At 38.8% G+C, this 18910-nt stretch overlaps 1 protein-coding gene and 1 long non-coding RNA gene across 2 annotated transcripts; one reads left to right on the forward strand and one right to left on the reverse strand.

Moving 5' to 3' along the window:
* The first annotated feature begins 3674 nt into the window (after nucleotides 1-3674).
* LOC104946312 (uncharacterized) lies at nucleotides 3675-7951 on the forward strand. Its single transcript, XR_798435.1, has 4 exons — nucleotides 3675-3784; nucleotides 4385-4482; nucleotides 5250-5326; nucleotides 5905-7951. It is a non-coding gene; the product is annotated as an uncharacterized lncRNA (long non-coding RNA).
* Nucleotides 7691-15061, reverse strand: bcl2l10 (BCL2 like 10). The gene is made up of 3 exons (XM_010772098.1): nucleotides 14956-15061; nucleotides 13412-13870; nucleotides 7691-11599 (listed from the first exon to the last, which is right to left on the reverse strand). Exons 1-3 carry the CDS (start codon nucleotides 14986-14988, stop codon nucleotides 11477-11479), a joined length of 615 nt encoding a protein of 204 aa, XP_010770400.1. The 5' UTR covers nucleotides 14989-15061; the 3' UTR covers nucleotides 7691-11476.
* Between the last annotated feature and the right edge of the window lie 3849 nt (nucleotides 15062-18910).

Raw genomic sequence — 18910 nt, forward strand, 5'->3', positions numbered from 1 at the left:
TAAGTGTATTAATACACAACAAACTCAATAACCAGTAGCAGCCTCACCATATTCAATACTCTTCCCACTCTATCTGCTTTCTTTCTCTGTTGTGTTTGCACTCACTGATCTCTGTGTGACTCCTGCAGATCCTATGATATGATTTTTGGACCGGCCAACCTGGGCGATGATGCCATCAGGAACTTCAGAGCCAAACACCACTGCAACTCCTGCTGCCGCAAACTCAAACTCCCAGGTGAGGCGTCGGGAGCAGCTGCTGTTCAGTCTTCCTAGAATAAAAGACTTCGGACGCTCCAACCTCAACCAGAGCATTCGGACAATTTAAGGACTCCCTCCAGTCATACAAATACTCTACTTTGAGTTATGATTTAGTTGAATATGTTTTTTCACTCATGGTAACAAAATTAAGTAAATTAATTGAACATAAAGCATTGAGAAAGCAAATGACAATAATAATAGTGTTTAAAAATGGTATATTGCAAATTACGCAGTCATCTCTCAGCAGTGTTTTCTGAACAGCCAGCGTCAGCAGAGTAAACAGTATATATTATTCATTGCACTTGTATTTTAATAGCACAACACTGAACAGCTAGAACAGCCTAGTCAGTTCAGGAAATTACATCCATTTCCTGTGACGCAGCCTTTAAAAAAAAAAAGCAAGAAAACACACTTGTGCAATATAACGATAACCAAAATGTAGGATGTATATTGATTGAAATGTCTTCATTGCCCAGCTGTAGCATAAACATTGAAAGAGAGAATACAAACACACGGTAACCAAGGTAACCATTTGAATCTCTTGCAACATATTTTTCCTCTTCTCCTCCCAGATATAAAGCGTAATGACTACACCCCGGATAAGGTGACGTTCCCACAGGAGGACCCTCCGAATCCAGGGGGCGGGGTCAAAGAGTCCCGCCAATCAATGAGGCTGATGCTGTGAGCGGATCGAAACGAGGAAGTGAACGAGCGAGAGAGAATCATGTCCAGGACGCTATTTCAGATCAATGTTTAGTCGAAGCCAAGGAGCAGAGAGGCGCACCCAATCAACTGGAAGAATCACACCTGAGTTTCCATGGAAACCAGTGCATGCAGACTGTGTCATGCTTTTGTCGATCCCACCAAAACGCTGTCGAACACAATTCAACCATCTTAACCTTGTTTTGTTTTTTTAAAAGTAAAAATACACGAGGAGAAGATGTTTTTAAACATATTTTGTACAAGTTTATGAAAATATATATATATATGAACTGGATATATCCACAGGTACCGTTTTGTTGCAGAGGGTTTATTATTTATTATGAAGTTTGAGAAGTTGCCTTGTTTTAAGAAAAAAAAAGAACACATCTAAGTGCATTGTACATCTGTTACAGCAGCTTCAGAGGACGGCTGCTGAGCCACTGCTACACTGCATCATTTTTATAATGTGTAAAGACTCGTATCACAACCTTTTGTCTCTTAGTTAATGAACAGATATACATGAATTTGAAAATCTTGTAAAATATGGGCAGATTGCAATGCAACTTTTACAGAACAATGTATGTAATGTTATTGTATTGAGAGTGTGTCCACCAACATATTGCTGATAGTTTTTATTGTTACAAAGGTACTATTGCTATATCTTTGTCATCAACTATTGTATGAGCAAATTACAATCTAGTGTATCTTATAGATACTGTTATCTGGCATGAGCTGAACAGATTAAAATATTTTATTCAGGGGAACTGACAGACGTAAGGGTATTACTGTAAACATTTTGTACTGGACATCATTTTAAACAAATAAAATGTTAAAAAAGCTTTGGCAACATCGTTCGAAATCATGTCTGTGTTTCAATGCGTGACAATTATTCAGATTAAAATCAAATTCATATTTAGTAGTAAGCTTTAAGAAGAAGAAGAAACAGCCACTTATATCTGCAGGGGTTATTTCCAAATGTATTTGGTATAAAATACAGCTGAAACCTTCTGGGTCTGTTGAGCACAAAAAACAAACTTCATTGGGGCCCAGATGTCAAGATTGGATGCTCTTTTTTTGTCTTTCTGACATAATTCAACCTTGTATTTAATCATTGATATGATTAATCGAGAAAATAAAATGCCATCGTAAAATGTTGTGTCCACATTGATGTGTCAAAGTCAACTTTAATGTCAATCTTTCAGTTTATGTGTACAGACAGAGAGATCGAAATAACGTTTCCAGGTCTGTATATATTTTCAGGCTTGCATACCTCACATCGTTTTAATTGAATTGTTGCCATTGCACAGAGTCCATCATCAGTGGGGCAGTGCAGTCCTGCAGATCGTCCTGCTGGTGGATTCTTGAACGTATCTGTGCAGAGGAGACAAAGAGTCCGCTGTGTGAACAGATTCCTCAGAGGGGCAGCAGCTGCTGGGGTTTGAAATCCCCCACAGTAACCCCCGTTCATCTCCCTCGGACCAAACTGATGGAGGCTCAGCTGTTAGATACAGTGATAGGTGAGCTGAGGACACTGATGATTGGCCCTTGGCTTCAATTCTACATCGGTACAGTCACTTTTCCTCATTCTTAACGGGTGAGGGATTTTTATACAGCTTTTCCGTGTGTACTTTGGAAAGAGTCACTGTTTCCATGCGCTCCTGCAGCAAGTGGACATTGACTGAATGTGTGAGTTCTGCACAAAAGCATCCCAGGAGGACATCTGCTTTATTCATCAAACTGTGGCTGCTGAAGCCTTGTGTGATCTTGATGATTTGTCCTCCAGCACTATTTGGAATAGCATAATCATTCAATTATAATATTGAAACTTGGTGAATTTGAGGGGTAGAAACCGAAGTGGAATGTTTTGAGCCACAATGAATGTGCCGCTGTCTACATGTTAGTCATTGTTTCACTTGCAACCTGACTCAAGAGAGTGCAATGCAAAGGAAACTAGTCATCCATGTATCTATCAATGCCAATTTGAGTGAATTGGGTCTGGAAAGTCATTGAAAGGTCCTTGAATTGGTTATTTAACGAGGAGTAGGAACCTCCTCAAGAAGGAATAATTAAGGAAGTTCTTCAAATTCTTGACTGTTTGTGAATTTTGAAGGAAAAAATTGAGGCCTTGAAAGATTTAGAAGATTTTCATAAATAGACAGGCGTTTTAAAGTGCTTAAATGTATATATTTATAAAAAGAAATATTTATTTACATGCAAGTGAAGACATTTAAGTGATTTTACGTTGTTATTTTTCTCAAATCTCTACATAACTTACTAATTATATTGTTTTGCTGTGTTAGAGAAGACGATATTGCCTTCTGTCACTAATACAGCAAGGCATTTTTAAACACATGGGCGTTTCTCTCTTTAATTGATATTTCTGAGTTTCTTTAATGCCTGCTATTACTCTTTGTGTCACAAATTCTCAGTGTTGTGACAGTCATGAACCTTGATCTATGTCTCAAACTAAGCCCTGTCTTGTCATTTTGAGTGAAGTGGGACCTGTGAAACCTTTGAATTTGAAGAAAATGAAGTGGTGTGGGAACACTTGGTTAAAGAAGCATTAAAGTAACTCTTGAACACGGCATGAGAAAAGAAACTAAGTGTACTGAATATAAATACAACTGGTGGCTAGGTATGACTCAGAAGGCAGTCAGACTGGTTTCCCCCTCCCACAGGGTGCGGTGTACTTTTATAAAGACGAAAACAATGACTCTGCACTTTATTCTACTCATTTCCTGACTAAAGGCTCACAGCTCTACGTCGACTTAAAGCCGTGAAAACAGCTCTCAAAGATCATGGCTTCAGTGGAGGTCGAATACTGGTGAGTGTTTCACTTTATATACTGTAACATGATCTCAGAACACACTGTAATAACATCTCTAAAGTTAGAAGGTAGATCTTTGTTTTATTTCACACTAGGGCGTAGTCCTGTTGCTGTTGGGAATTATATCTCAATACTCAAACTATGTTAAGGATCCTAACTTAACAGGATTTACGAGGGTTTTATATAAGTATTGTATGTAAACATTGCCGTTTCTGAGCTTGTATTAGTATTGTATTCTTCTTACTACTTGTACTTTTATGTAAATACTTTTCATCTAATAGAATCCATTTTGTTTATACCACCATACTACGTACAGTGAAACATGGGAAGCATTCTTGTTTGAAGTTTTCTGTACTTTACTTTGTGTCAATCCAGCAATTGTATATTCTTTCAAACTAAATATTGTATTTCATGGTTTTACAAATAAATATATTGTGGATCAAAAGAAAAGGACACAGAAATACTGAACTTTGAGCTGTAAAAGATCTGCTTATTTTCATCCACACAGACATTCTTTATTGGTCTGAGAGTTTCTGTGTGCCAATAATCTGTTTGTTTTTCCTGATGTGTTTCTCCTCCTTCTTGTTTTGTTTGCAGTAGCGGATGAGGTTACTCATACCGTTACGGGCAACTAGCCGAAGCAATTCGGCAGGTTCCTGGAGTGAAGGAGGTGACCGGGAGGGTCGGGAGGCAGAGTAAGATGCTTTTGCTTCTACACTCAGACTCATCCGTCATAATGAAAGAGAAAAGGACACAACATAAAGTAGTCTTATCATGACACGTTATGGGTAACAACCAGAGGTCGAAGAAGTACTCAGACCTCGAACTTGAGCAACAGTAGAAGTACCAGTGTGTCGGAATACATGTAAAAGTCCTGCAATCAAATTGTGACTCAAGTAAAAGCACAAAAGTATTGCCAAAAGTACTCATTATACAAATTGGCCCATTTCAGAATTGTATATATGATATGATTGATTATAATTATTGATGCATAAGAGTGTTATCAAGGCTGGTAAAGGTGCAGCTAGTTTGAATTACTCTGTATACTGCAGGCTAGCTTGTTACTCTCAAACTAAAGCATTATTTAAGTGTTTATCATATTTCACAAGTAAAAGTACACGATTAACCTCTGAATTGTAGTGGGGTAGAAGTACAAAGTAGCAGTACAGTACTTGAGTAAATCTACTTAGTGACTTTACACCACTGGTAACAATGGGACTTTTTAAACACTATCTCTTGTCACGTCCTAAAAATATGATTGTTTACTCGTTTTTCTTAAGTGTCAGAACTTGAAAACCAACCTGTTTTTGTTCTGGTGTTTCTTTTGGTGACAGGAATGTAGTATCAGTGATATAGTTCCTGTTTCTTAGATAAACCTGCTTTACTTACACACAGATACTATTGTGTAAATAATACAATATACTACAATGAATTAACATTGATGTACTTTCTCACCCCACAGACAGCTTTGAGATTTCTGTGAACGGCCAGCTGATCTACTCCAAGCTCAAGACGGGAAAAATCCCTCCTCCGGATGAGGTCAGTGTGTCAGTCAGTTATGTTTTCTACATCTTTTTTTAAAGTATAGCATTACAACAAAACAACTGATTAGTTTTAAGTGGATGAAGGTTTTATTTTAGGCTCATAAAAACATTTGGATGTCAAGTTACAGTAAACATTTCTACATTTTTTTTTTACTGCCAGCAGAATCGATATCACATTCGTTATCACTAGTTATTATAAGATACCAGGATTACCTGGTTACTGATGGGGAATTCACATCAGTTAATATAACATGAAATAAATCAATTTGATTTAATATTCAACAGTAAACCAGGGTCATGCTCTGTGACACCATCATACTAACATGCTCAAAATGTTAACCGTGTTTGAAGTTTACTGTGATAGCATGCCAACATACACTATAAAAGTAGTACTTATCACAAAAGTTAAACAATATTAGACGAGAAGTCGGACTTTGAGTTGGACTATCAACCAAAGAGATTACAATTCATCCTGAGCGGCTCATCAATGCTTATTGACAATTAGATGACAACTTATCCATGAATCGTAACCTGTCCTTAACAACCAACATGTTTTGTGTTTCCTGTGAACAGGTCGTGAAATTGATCAAGAATGTCTTGAACAAATGAGGACACCGTTAAAAGCTGGAGGTTAAAGCACTGCCTGTATTCACACTGCAAGGTCAATGGTTTGTTTTTTGAATGGCTACTTTCTCTCACAACTGCTTATTTGAGCACAAAAGGAAATTCAAACAAGAAAACAAGACAAGAAAAACAATCCTAAAAATATGATTGGGAAAAATTAAAACAAAGACAAATGAGTTTTACCGTCAGCCATCAGACCATTTATCTTCACTGTGAATACAGGCAAGCGATGATAAGAGCAACTCTGAAGATCTGGGCGCTGATCTTTACTTCTTTTTATGAATGAACACATGAAAAAATAATGCCGTGTGTTCACGATGCAAGTCAAGAAGCTGTTCAGCTGCCTGGAGCCTGAGGAACTGCTCTCTTCAAAAACATCACACGTACACTTACTCAGGAATGGGAACAAATGAAATTGTTACTCAAACCACACATGTTACCAATATAAAGGAATATTTTGACATTTTTGGAAATTTGCTCATTTGCTTCCTTGCCAAGGGTTAGCCAAATGAGACGATTGCTACCACTTTTATGTTTGAATGTTAATATGAAGCTACGGCTAACGTTTGGTTAGCTTGTCTTAGCCTTATGTCCCGAACCAAGGGGATACATCTAGCCTGGCTCCTGTCAATCAAAGCGGCCTACCAGCACTTCTGAAGCTCACTAATGAACATCTGTTTTGTTTGATCCATGCAAAAACCAGAGTGTAAAAACAGCAATTTGCTGTTTGATGGTGGGGTTATATGCCGGACTGTTTCATTGCCTGGCCCCCTAGCAGAGACTTACGGGTCCAGGCAATGAAACAGTCCGGCACACAACATCGTGAAATAGTGAATTGTCATTTCTACACTTTTGGTTTTTGTGTGGATCAAACAAGGCATAATGTAAGATGTTTAGTTTTGTGAACTTTAGAGGTTCTGGTAGGCAGGTTTGTTAAGTCTGAACGGTCTGAACAGAGCCAGTCTAGATGTCTCCCCCTGTTTCCTGTCTTTATGCTAAGCTAAGCGAACCAGGTGCTAGTTGTAGCCATATTGTTATTAAAGGAATAGTTTGACATTTTTGGAAATAAGATAATTTGCTTTTTTGCCAAGAGTTGGCAAATGAGACGACTGCTACCACTTTTATGTTTGAATGTTAATATGAAGCTACGGCTAACGTTTGGTTTAGCTTATCTTAGCATTATGTCTGGAACCATGGGGATACATCTAGCCTGGCTCCTGTCAATCAAAGCTGCCTACCAGCACTTCTGAAGCTCACTAATGAACATCTGTTTTGTTTGATCCATGCAAAAACCAGAGTGTAAAAACAGCAATTTGCTGTTTGATGGTGGGGTTAATGCGGAACTGTTTCATGCCTGGCCCCCTAGCAGAGTAACGGGTCCAGGCAATGAAACAGTCCGGCACACAACCTCGTAAAATAGTGAATTGTAATTTCTACACTTTTGGTTTTTGTGTGGATCAAACAAGGCACACAGTAAGATGTTTAGTTTTGTGAACTTTAGAGGTTCTGGTAGGCAGGTTTGTTACGTCTGAACAGAGCCAGTCTAGATGTTTCCCCCTGTTTCCTGTCTTTATGCTAAGCTAAGCGAACCAGCTGCTAGTTGTAGCCATATTGTTACCATTCAGATACGAGTGGTCATAATCTTCTCATTTAACTCTCGGCAAGAATTTATAAATGCCAAACTATTCTACCATGTTTTGGTAGGTCAGACATACAATATATATATATTTTTTTTTTGATTAGAACTAAATCTGAAATCATGATGAATACAAACTCTTCTCTTCAGATCGAATTTGCAAAATATGCCCTAGTACTAAATCTGCTATTTCTTGTTACTGTAGCAATTGTATTAGCGTAGCAAAAATGACTTTGACTCGAACATATTTGAACTTTTGAAAACAACTTAAAGTATTGTTATGCTTTTGTAATTTAATTTGTAATAAATTCAAACCACGCTAATTCTCTGAAATGCAATAAAGCATCACTGAACAACCAATGATGACTTTTACTTATGGAAGTGCCGAGTTGTTTTGGCAAAGTAACGCCTGACTTCAGTCAAATTTCTCTCTGTGGTGATCACAGCCGGCTGTGTGTCTGATACCATCTTCCCCGTCAATGGTGATTGACTTCCTCCTCGTCCTTCTGTTATCACCAGATGAAATCAATATCAATAAGCCTATCTGATAAATCAACATGGGGCGGAAACACAGCTTCCTGCTAAAACATGAATTATTTGTACACCGGTCAATCTGGAGTCTGGGCTGTTTAGCTTCTATATATCACGTCTTATTTTACCTTAAGTGAATGAAAACTTCTAAAAATACACAAAAAAAAAACTGTTTTCCATTTGCATTTGAAGATTTCTCCAAAATTCCAGAAACATTAGCATTGGACAAGGATGTAGCCTATTTACAAATATAAATGTATATATTATATATCACAAATTCCCTTTTTAATACACATTTAATATGTCAATATAGTGTTAATATGATTGATATGAGAACAAATAATACCCTGACATTTCCAACCTGACTTTATCCGATGTTTAGATCTCTGTTCTGGAAAATAATAGAAATGAGCACGTAGTAGTTTATTTATTAAAATAATGCATCATATGAATATATAAACATGAAACTACAAACATTTATTTAATACATACAAATAATAATAATAAGTAACACATTTTTGTTTTTTGGTGATATTTATTCGTGAAAAAGTCTGTAAATGCTCATGATAGGTGTGTCCTTTTAAATCTGCAAAGTAACAATAACTAGGTGTCAAATAAAAGTAGTAGTGAAGTAAAAGTATAATATTTGAATGTAATATAATCTTATTTTTTGAAAAAATCATCTTATAATAGCATTTTATATAAGTAAACAGTACCTTTCATATTTGAGAACTTGCTTAAACAATCAGAAATACAGGAATATTCATGTTTTTTTCAGTGGTTATGTATCTGTGTGAACATATTGAGCGGTGATAAGAGGAGCAGCTGTGTGTTTGTTGTTGTGTCGGTGAGTGGAGGTCACAGAGTTGAACACGCCGCTCACTCCCCTCACAGGGTCCTTCTCCGGCCTGTCTGTAGCCTTAAGCTTATTGCTTCCTATTGAAAACATAAATCTTTAAAAACGGGTCATGGTTCTATATAACTACTTAAAAAAAAAAAAAGGCTAACCAATAGGAAAAACACATTTCCCAGCTGGCATGTGAAAAAAGTTAATCTTATTATACTATATTATAATTTCCTAAAACAGCTGTGCACTGTTTTTATTTTAGCACACATTAGGGGCAGACTGTGAATCTGTCGGGGGTTTTTTCAGCCACAGTTTTGGTTTCTATTGAGTATTTGTGGCAGCAGAGCAGCATGTGTCATAGACTAAAGAAAAAAAACACAGTGACCATCAGGATAAGGAAATGTATGAAACGCAGAAATATCAAAGCTATATCACGCTTTGGATGCACAGAATACTTGTTAATAGGATTAATTCGCTGTTGGCTTTTCATGCGATTTATTAACCGCGTTATCCTTCAAAGGGAGCCATTGTTCTTTGTGTTTACTGTCAATGTAACAATGAAAGGAACATCTATTTTGGCTCTTTAAGCCCTCTAGATTGATTTTGAAAGTAGTAATAGAGGACTTCTGCCCATGTAATCTCTTCACTATATAATCCATAAAATACACAGATAATAACAAGAGATTTGTCTGCTGTTTGCAACACTGGTGTTGGGGTTTTACTGCGTGGTAGAGTAACAACTGTCAACAGGAAACTCATCTCCACATCAGAAGCTGCCGTGGTTCTCTTTTTTCACAAACAATGTTATCTGTACTATGTGTTGTGATCGTAATGGAGACAATAGTTGGTGTGTGTGTGGGGGGGGGATCATTTTTAGCGCTCTAACTGATTGTAAAGACCCACACATAGGCTCTTTGTCTGCTTATGAGAAGTCAGAGATGCAGGCACAACGACCTCATTGCAGTTTCTCTCACACACACACCTCATTTGTAATCATCAAGTTTGTGAGGTCGTCTCCTCTTAGTTAAATGTCTTTCTAATCTGTATTCCTTTTTTTAGGGATTGTTTGTTGTACAGTCAGTTTATATAAATCAATGTTGACAAGCCGTAACTTTTCCTATCTCATTTTTTGTTGACATTTCTGTATAAAGGTCCTTATATTAAGCAATATAAGGTTATAAGGCCATTAAGCCAATGTGTGTACATATAACGTTAAGATCAGTAACATGTGTTAATGTTGGATTACTATACATGTATAAGCACGTCAAATAAACTAGTGTTATATCAATATACAGCCTTAACACATTCTATAAATGCAGTCCATTAACTTAAATACATTGTCAGAATTTTTCAAAAGATGTTTAATGGCTAATTTAGTGGCAAACCTGTCCTTTAATTCTCGTTTTCTGCACAGGTTTTTAATTCGAAAGAAACAAATTAGATCCTTTTTTCTCAAATGACAAACCAATGTCACATTTTGAGCGTAAGTATGTTTCTTGAATCCTGTTGCGTAACTTGAGCAGAGCGCTGGTCAGAGGAGCACAGAGGCAGACAGGAGGACATATCTTATTTATGGAAATATGTCTGCATATAAAAAGGAGGGCAGACCATTTCATATTCCTACTGTGCGGACCTGCTGAAAGAGGACACACTGAAAGAAAGAAAGAAAGACTTTTCTGCACACACAAGAATCACAAACTCCATTATTGGTTCTTTTTTTATTATAAAAAAAAACAGTGACAAATAAATAGACCAAAACAATGTAAAAATATAATGTTTAAGAGATCTGTAGGGGGGGAAATGCTATAGCAACGGTTTGTTTTAATAGCAATATGTTTGAAGTCAGATTGGTCCCTGGTTTGTTTGATATGAGAAACAACTCACAACATATCGTAGCACCGTTTTGTTGTAAATCACATTTCACATGGATGCAGGACACGCATGAGAACAATGAAACAACTGAGTTAGCTGCGGGTCAGATAGAAAAAAAAGGGCCCCTGCTTACAGTTTCATTTCATATAAATATAATATATTAATTTATACATTGTACACAAGAATCGCTCTATACCACGTACACAACTCAGGTAAACGCATGAATAAAAAAAGGCAGCTTACAATTGAACAAATCAAAACCAAAAGCTGTGGGAATAACTGAAATGAAAGTCTTATAGCTGCACAGTCGAAAATACAAAACATTGAGCGCAACGACGATTCTGTGCAGAAACCTGTGCTTAAGTAATTAAACTGTCTAAAGATATGCAAGCTAAATGCCACTTACTCCAACTTCTCTGAAGGCATTGAGATTATGTTTACAATCTTAAGGAGCAAATGTCAGTATTGATGCGTCTGTGGGGTGTGAGCATGTGCAAACATTCAGTTGATGACTTGAGATTATAACCCTGAATTCACTACAGATTAGGCCTGTGTTTGCAGCATCGATGTTCGTCTGCTGAACTGTGCCATATGAGAACATGGATGGAGACGTGTTAATGATGACGAAGGCTAGCTTAGCGCACCAGGAGGAAGGTGAGTCCGGCGAGGCCGACCCCAGCGGCGGCCATCAGCGCCGTCTTCATGGACGAGTCCTGGCTCACCCCTCTGGCCGTGCGGGAGAACGAGCAGAACCCCTCCTACGAGAAGAGAAACAACAAATGGTTAAAAACTTTTCATTTACTGGCAAGAGCGAATGTTTATCTGCTTCTCGTGAGTTTTTCTGCTTATGTTGTAGGTTTTTAAAAACAAAAAGAGAGAGAGAGAGTATAAGCTGCCAAACGACAGCTTGGCCGACAGCTAGCGGCAATTATATTATGGATAATAAGTCTCAGTCCCTGACAGCGCCGTGCTTTTACATAAACACAGACAGATATTTGCCCTCAGTACTGCTGAGATCGGCAACTTTTTAAATATCCTGACAGCCAAGCAGTTTTTTAAAGTAAGCAGAATAAATCATGTCAAAGTGTCAACCTGAAGTTTTTCATTTTCTTCATTTTTGTGCAGAAATAATTCAATTTGGCTATATATATATATATTTATATATATATATATATATATATATATGATTTAAATCTAGCTTATTCTGCTCTTTTAGCAACACATTAAAAAACTGTTCTGCTGTAAATCTCTCCATCATGTTTGAGGAACTTGTACTTGACTTCAGTATGTTCACATTATATACTTCAAATGTTGTACAAGTTACTTGGAGATTTAAGGTGTATAGGTTACTAATACAAAACCATTATATTAAACATTAAGATAGGCAATAGTGTATAAAGTCATTAAAATAACATGAAGTTACAGAAACATGGCCTTTTGTTCGTTCACAGTCAATTTAGTTATGAACTCATTCTAGCTTCTTCCGCTCCATTAGCGAGACAATAATAACCAGTTCTGCTGTATTTGTCTCCGTCATGTTGTCAGACTGGAGCCACACAGTTGGCCAGAGTTGCACCTGCTCTCGGCTCCAGGTGTTCCTCTGCAGCTGCTTGTTTTCATAGTCATACCACGCTAACTTCAATATGAAGCCAAACCCAACACACATAGAAGCCCTGACTGTTACTACAAAGTCCATCTGGCTGAGCTGGTTACGTGTCTGTTGAAACCAGCTGCCAGCTGAAGAAAGGAGGGGGGAGGGGTGAGGGTGTGTGTGTGTGTGTGTGTGTGTGTGTGTGTGTGTGTGTGTGTGTTATCATGTGAGTGTGAAAGAAATGCTTCCACAGTGTGTGTGTGTGTGTGTGTGTGTGTGTGTGTGTGTGTGGGGGGGGGTGTTTGGGAGGGGGCCAGGGCAAACCCATTGACAAAAGCAGACATTCAACTGTAGTTGTGTTCCGTTTGGTGAGGCTTCTGGGAACTTGGTTCCATCCCAACCCTTTTCCCACTTAAATAAACCACAACAAGCACGTTTGAAATGACCTTCGTCCTTTTCATTGCCACTGGCTAGACGAGTGTATAGTCCAGTTCTGCCCGACAACACAGCTTCTGTTTGACCTTTACAAAACAGTTTGATCATTTAAGACCCAACTCCGTTTGAGGGTTGTCTTTTCTGTAGACGACATTCCTCACAATCTCTCCTGTTGCTGCTCTACAATTCATATAATCAAAGCAACCACATGAAACATGAGCGTCCGTCGTCTCATCTGCGAAGCGTAAACTCAAAAGGCTGCATCTAAACTAAGCCCTGGCTGGTTTCTAAGCCACGTTTACACAGATCTGAATATAAAACGGAGCAGGAAGCGAACATGATCCTATCAAACTCTGGGGGGTTTCCAACGCCCAAATTCTAAATGCATCACTTTCAGTTTGAGTCTGAAGGGGATTTTTTAAATGTAAATTGCCTAACGCCTTCGATACAATCAAACATACCCCTTATCTCCAATGTTTGTGTTGACACAGCTCTGCAATATCTAAGATGTAATCAGTTGAAAGGCAGACATGTTGTAACCTACCCATCCGTCGTTCTCCAGCATCCAGTCCTTCTTCTCCTCCCCCAGGTAGTCAGCGATGGTCTCTGCCAGCCCTCTGAAGCTCCCAGGCTCCGGTCCTGGCTCCGGTCCTGGCTCCTGCCCCAGCTTCACACCCTTCTGCTCCTGCAGCTGTCTGGCCAGCACCCCGGTGAAGGTGAAAAGGGAAACAACCCTCCCCCAGTTCAAGTGTCCATCTCCCACCAGCTCCTCTATCACCTTCCTGAGGCTGGAGCAGGGGTCCGGCCCACACTGCCTGAGGAAGCTCTGAGCGAGGGAGTGGAAGCGGGCCTGGTGCTGCGCCTCCATGTCCCGGGCCAGGCACCTCATGGCAGCGGCTGACTCGCTGGGAGGCGGGGGGGCTGGCCGGGGGCTCGTGCAGCTCAGGGACAGGTAGTCCTCTGCCAGAGCCAGGGTCTCTTTCCACAGCCCACACGACATTTTCTACAGGAGAAATGAAGATAAAGCAAGTTATTCTTCTGCTTTGAAGAACCACAGATATGGTTTGTTGATTTGAAGGCAACAGCTCATGGAAAAAAGTACATTCAAGTACTTGATACCAAAAATAATGCTGAATTGTATAATACACAAAATGTCATAGCATAGTATGTGTTAAAAATGTAATTGTATTGCATAAAATGTCAGAACAATGTCATAGTATGACATTAACAAATGTCATAAAATGGTATGAGTCATAGTAAAGTGTCCCGTTATGTCATAGTATTACATGCCATTATAGAAGGTCATACAACATCTCAAAGTACATTTGCAACTTTCTTATCAAAAAGTGATGGTATTGCAAATTCATTTAAAAAAAAAAAGTAAGAGCACAGCATTTCATAAAAATGCCATTAAAGAAAGACAAATTCATTTAAATGACAGCTTTACACAAATTAGCGGATAATTTCATTCAGCACATCCTGCAATTAACGAGGTTAACCAACAACTGCCCAGTTCATAGTTAGCATTAGCATCCCCTGGAAATAATATTTGACCACTAACCATTCAAGATATTTTCTTTAAATATAAACAAATAGCAGCATCAGAATACTCTTAACCCCACTTTATAATAACTACCAGGTTTTTTAAATAACTAGACATGGAGGGTGTGTTAGCCGGGTGTTAAACAGCTTCCATTTAAAGCGCTTGTGTGAACGCTTGCTCTCGGTTAATGCAAGCCGGAAGATGCTGAAGGCTAAATACACAGCTATACATATGTAAATACCAGACTAGTTTGAGTGTTGCATTAAGTGAATTATCCTTTAAAAAGGGGATTTAAGTGTTGAATTAGCAGCAGGCTAACCGGCTGCCTTTCCTCCCAAGATCTGTCACCAGAGCAATGGAGGACACAAAGGACCACACAGGCTACGAGGAGCTAGCTCACTGCGAAAGCCACATCCGCACATTAAATGCCTTTATAATATAAAATACAAGCACCTACTTGTGGTAAAAGCTGTAAATTTACAAAAGGACACATTTATAGCTAAGTCAAATACATTTTTCAGTGCGTAAAAGGGACAAAACCTTACCCTCCCAGCGATATCAGACTGCTCTCTGCACATACGGACAGCGGAAGGAGATCCTTGTTGCACTCGCACTCAGGCTGGCTGCTACACATCTATCAGATGACTCCGCCTCCGGGTTTCTTATATGCATGTGCTGCTCCACCGCAAAAAAAAGAAAATGGCATAAAAAAAACCGTTAAAGTCCCGTCAGTGTGCATAGCGCGAGCTGTTTCCCTGATGAAAGGAAAAAACCCAATTAACTCTGTCATTATCAGGTAGGGAAATCGAAAGGACTTGTCAATAATAAACAAGTCGAAACTCAACATTATTGTGTAAATGAATACAATTTTAAGATTATTGTAAAGCAATACAGGTTTAAAGACTACTGTGTTGATTGAGACACAAAGCGACAGTTATGAATATCACATGTAAACATTTTTAAATGATCGCTTTGGATAAAAGCATCAGCTAAATTATATGTATTGTAATGTGTGGGTCATTAGACACATGTCATTTTTACATTTACCAAAATATGGAGGTCTCGGAGAAATGCAAAAAGTGTCCCATGGAACTTCTAAGAAATGGTCTTGCCAAATGTATGTAGGTAACTATTTCTCTAATATAATCCTAGAATTCTTTTTAAGCACAAAACCTGCAAAAAGTCCCATCAGAATACAGATGTTTCCTTCTTTCTCTACGATAAATGTGGAAAACACAAATTATCTTCATCATTAGATCATTGTGCAGGCTTTCAGGTAGAAAAAACGAAAGGGCTTATAAATTATAAAAGCTTTGAAGTTAAATACAATTGTGTTGTTAATCCTAATACAATATTACAACCATTGCTTATATGTTTCACTTTTAAAACCCCAATAAAAAGTCACAAAAAATTATATGTCCTAACGAATGCTGAATTCCTGCAATTTAAATAACCAAGCAATTCCTTCATTATACCTGAAAAATAATAAGCATATGAAACAATAAAGGATCTTGCCTGGTTGCATCTATGACACTAATTGCAGCAACAAATCACCTTATGTAAATTCATGAATGTAATCTTCACTTAGAAAAAATGATTTAGGTCTCATGTAATCCATCGAGGTTTCATTCATCAGAAAACCATCTCACTACTCTCCCCTCAGGGTGTGACATCACAGCGTGTAAACTACACACGGAAAGACCTTGAATGTGAATGGCTTGAGGAAGTGGAAATGCAGAGGGTTTGTAATGAAGAAGGCAGTCAGTTTAAGAAAACGGTTCCATGTAGTGTGGTGAATCTGGGGGCATTTTGGGTACTTCCTCTGCTTGGTAATACCCATCCGTCCACTCCACTATCCTTCCCTTTCTCTTCCCGTCTCTCACCTAACTCTCTCTTCTATTTGGGTTTTCCCATGGGTGTTTCCCTATTTCAATTCCAAATAACCTGGCTGGGGTCGAAATATATTAACCCTCCTATTTGGTGTTCGTGGTAAAATTTGACCGGTCCTGTTTTAACTGCTATTACATTAACACAAAAACCATTAATCATCACCAAATTTCATTTAACACCCTTTCAAACTGTAAATATTGTATCAGACTACTGGTATAGGCCCTACATGAACAACTGCAGTAAATACACAAAGAATATACACTGAACATGTATTGCGTGTGCCAGGTGTGCCATGGGGGGATGGCCACATAACCGGTGGGGGGAAACACATCTAGTGTGTGTGTGTGTGTGTGTGTGTGTGTGTGTGTGTGTGTGTGTGTGTGTGTGTGTGTGTGTGTGTGTGTGTGTGTGTGTGTGTGTGTGTGTGTGTGTGTGTGTTATCTGATCCGAATGGTTTCTATTTCCTTTTCTTTATGGCGGTAATTTTGGACCCCGGTCCAAAATTACCGCCATAAAGAAAAGGAAATAGAAACCATTCGGATCAGATAACACACACACACACACACACACACACACACACACACACACACACACANTTCTTCTCCCACATTCCACATCGCAGAAACTCCGTTCAAACATCAAAACGTTCAGCTCGGTCGGGAATCGATGGCTATTAATTACTTTGCTCATTTATAACTTTCCTAATTCCAGAGATACATCCCTTAATTCATCAAATTTGTAACATGGAAGTCAATGGAGAAACTCTTCAGACTTGAACAATCTTCATGCAACTTCAACTGCTAGAAACCTCATTCCAACTTTAAAATGTTACACATCTTTCTGACATTATTAACTATCTTTAGAGATATTAAACATTGTTCAGACCTTGGTAAAGAGGCCTTCTTCAGATTTTAGAGTGCGTGATGTCACAGCTAGAGTGGAGGACAGATTTAATTTTGCCGTCATATTTTGTTTTAAAACTGCCATAATTAAACATTTAATTCCTGAGACATAATTTATCATGACAAACGTAGGAAAACATCACGTAGCTTTAAAAATTAAAAAGAGAGACTTTACATCTTCTCTATATTTATCAATAAGATATATTTTTTACGAAACATATTTTTCGATGTAGCTTCCGTATTAGTTTTCTCTTTGGTTTAACTTCCTCCAGCGTGACGTAAATGTTACCCTGCGGTATTATTGAAATAAGCTTCCCTAAAACTGGGTAATGCAATGGTTAAAATAAATCTGCAGACTATTTCCCCTGGAAAGACTCGCTGCCAAAAGAAAAAGGAAATGAGAATGTGGTCACAAAAGCTGCTACTGATAAATCACATACCGATCATTTAAGTTACTCATTGCAAAGAGGAAGTTGAACAATGGATAGCTTCAGAGGCCCTTCATCATTTCGCGAATGATTTGCATGTTAACAATACAGTATGTGCATTCGGAAGAATGTGCGGATGTATCTTCCTATTGATGTGTGTGTTTCTGACTCTAAAGGCATCATAATAATCCAAACCCGTCCCAGACCATAACTCTTTCTTGTGCTAACGATACAAAACAATCCTTTTACATTGTCTCCTGTACACATTGTGTGGTATACATTCTGAAACCTATGGAGCATAGGGATTTAGCATGTTGTTTCATATCATGTAGCCTATACACATTTTGCAAACCATGCTGCTGTGCTTTTAGATATTTGCAATGTTTTCAACCATTCCAAGCTTTCAATGGTTTCAATTAATCTCTGTATGATAAATCGTTTATCAGCCCTTTAAAACTTACTTAACGTACTTAACAACGCCCTTCGGATCATAACTGGGTGCCTGAAGCCCACCCCCGTGTCCTACCTGCCAGTCCTAGCGGGAATTGCCCCGGCCGGCCTCCGACGAGAGGCCGCTACCCTTGCACTTGCAAGGAAAGCCCAAGAACATGACTGGCATATCCTGCATGAAACCACAACTAAGGCAGCGACCCCAAGCAGACTCAAGTCCCGTCACCCCTACAACAGGAGAGCACAAGAGATGCTTGGTTCCATCCCTGAGGACCTGTCTACAAGGGCATGGTTAGCAACTTCCTGGAAGCAGGAATGGGAGTCGGCTGAGCTCACACGTCTGCACCATCACATCCAAGACCCGGGAGATGGAGTCGAAGGAGAACATCTACCACGCCGGCACTGCGACCCTACTGAACCGCTCCGTACTAGGGTTTGGTTCGGCTTCAAATCATCAATGAAGGAGTTGGGGCCTGGCAGGACAGCGCAGTATGCGAGTGTGGCGAGCCTGAGCAGGACTGCCGACCCACATAATCACCACTTGTCCTCTGTACAGACCTCCTTCAGAGGCTGGCTCTTTCCATGTGGGACCAGAGACCGAGAGCGTGCTTTGTGACACTTGGCTGGACATATGACGACGATACACGAAAAGAGAAGAAAACGTACTTGAGTTATGAAATCCATCACCATTTTATTGTAATTTTGTTATTTTAATACGATTATAATCCTATACTGGTGTACCTTTCTGCAATTGCAACAGTATTACACTCCAATAATGCTAAAAACATTATTCGATCAGTGGTCTCGGACAAACAACCAAAGGTTAAACC

Source organism: Notothenia coriiceps, unplaced genomic scaffold (assembly GCF_000735185.1).
Source record: "Notothenia coriiceps isolate Sejong01 unplaced genomic scaffold, NC01 NC01_scaffold00010967, whole genome shotgun sequence".
In the NCBI taxonomy this organism is placed as follows: domain Eukaryota; kingdom Metazoa; phylum Chordata; class Actinopteri; order Perciformes; family Nototheniidae; genus Notothenia; species Notothenia coriiceps.

What these genes read in the sequence shown, in the direction of transcription:
- bcl2l10 (XM_010772098.1), bottom strand. Translation starts at nt 14,988, where the DNA reads ATGTGCAGAGAGCAGTCTGATATCGCTGGGAGG. An exon ending in AGTCTGATATCGCTGGGAGG is followed by an intron (nt 13,871 to 14,955) that starts GTAAGGTTTTGT and finishes TTTCTCCTGTAG; the next exon opens with AAAATGTCGTGTGGGCTGTG. An exon ending in TGCTGGAGAACGACGGATGG is followed by an intron (nt 11,600 to 13,411) that starts GTAGGTTACAAC and finishes CTCTTCTCGTAG; the next exon opens with GAGGGGTTCTGCTCGTTCTC.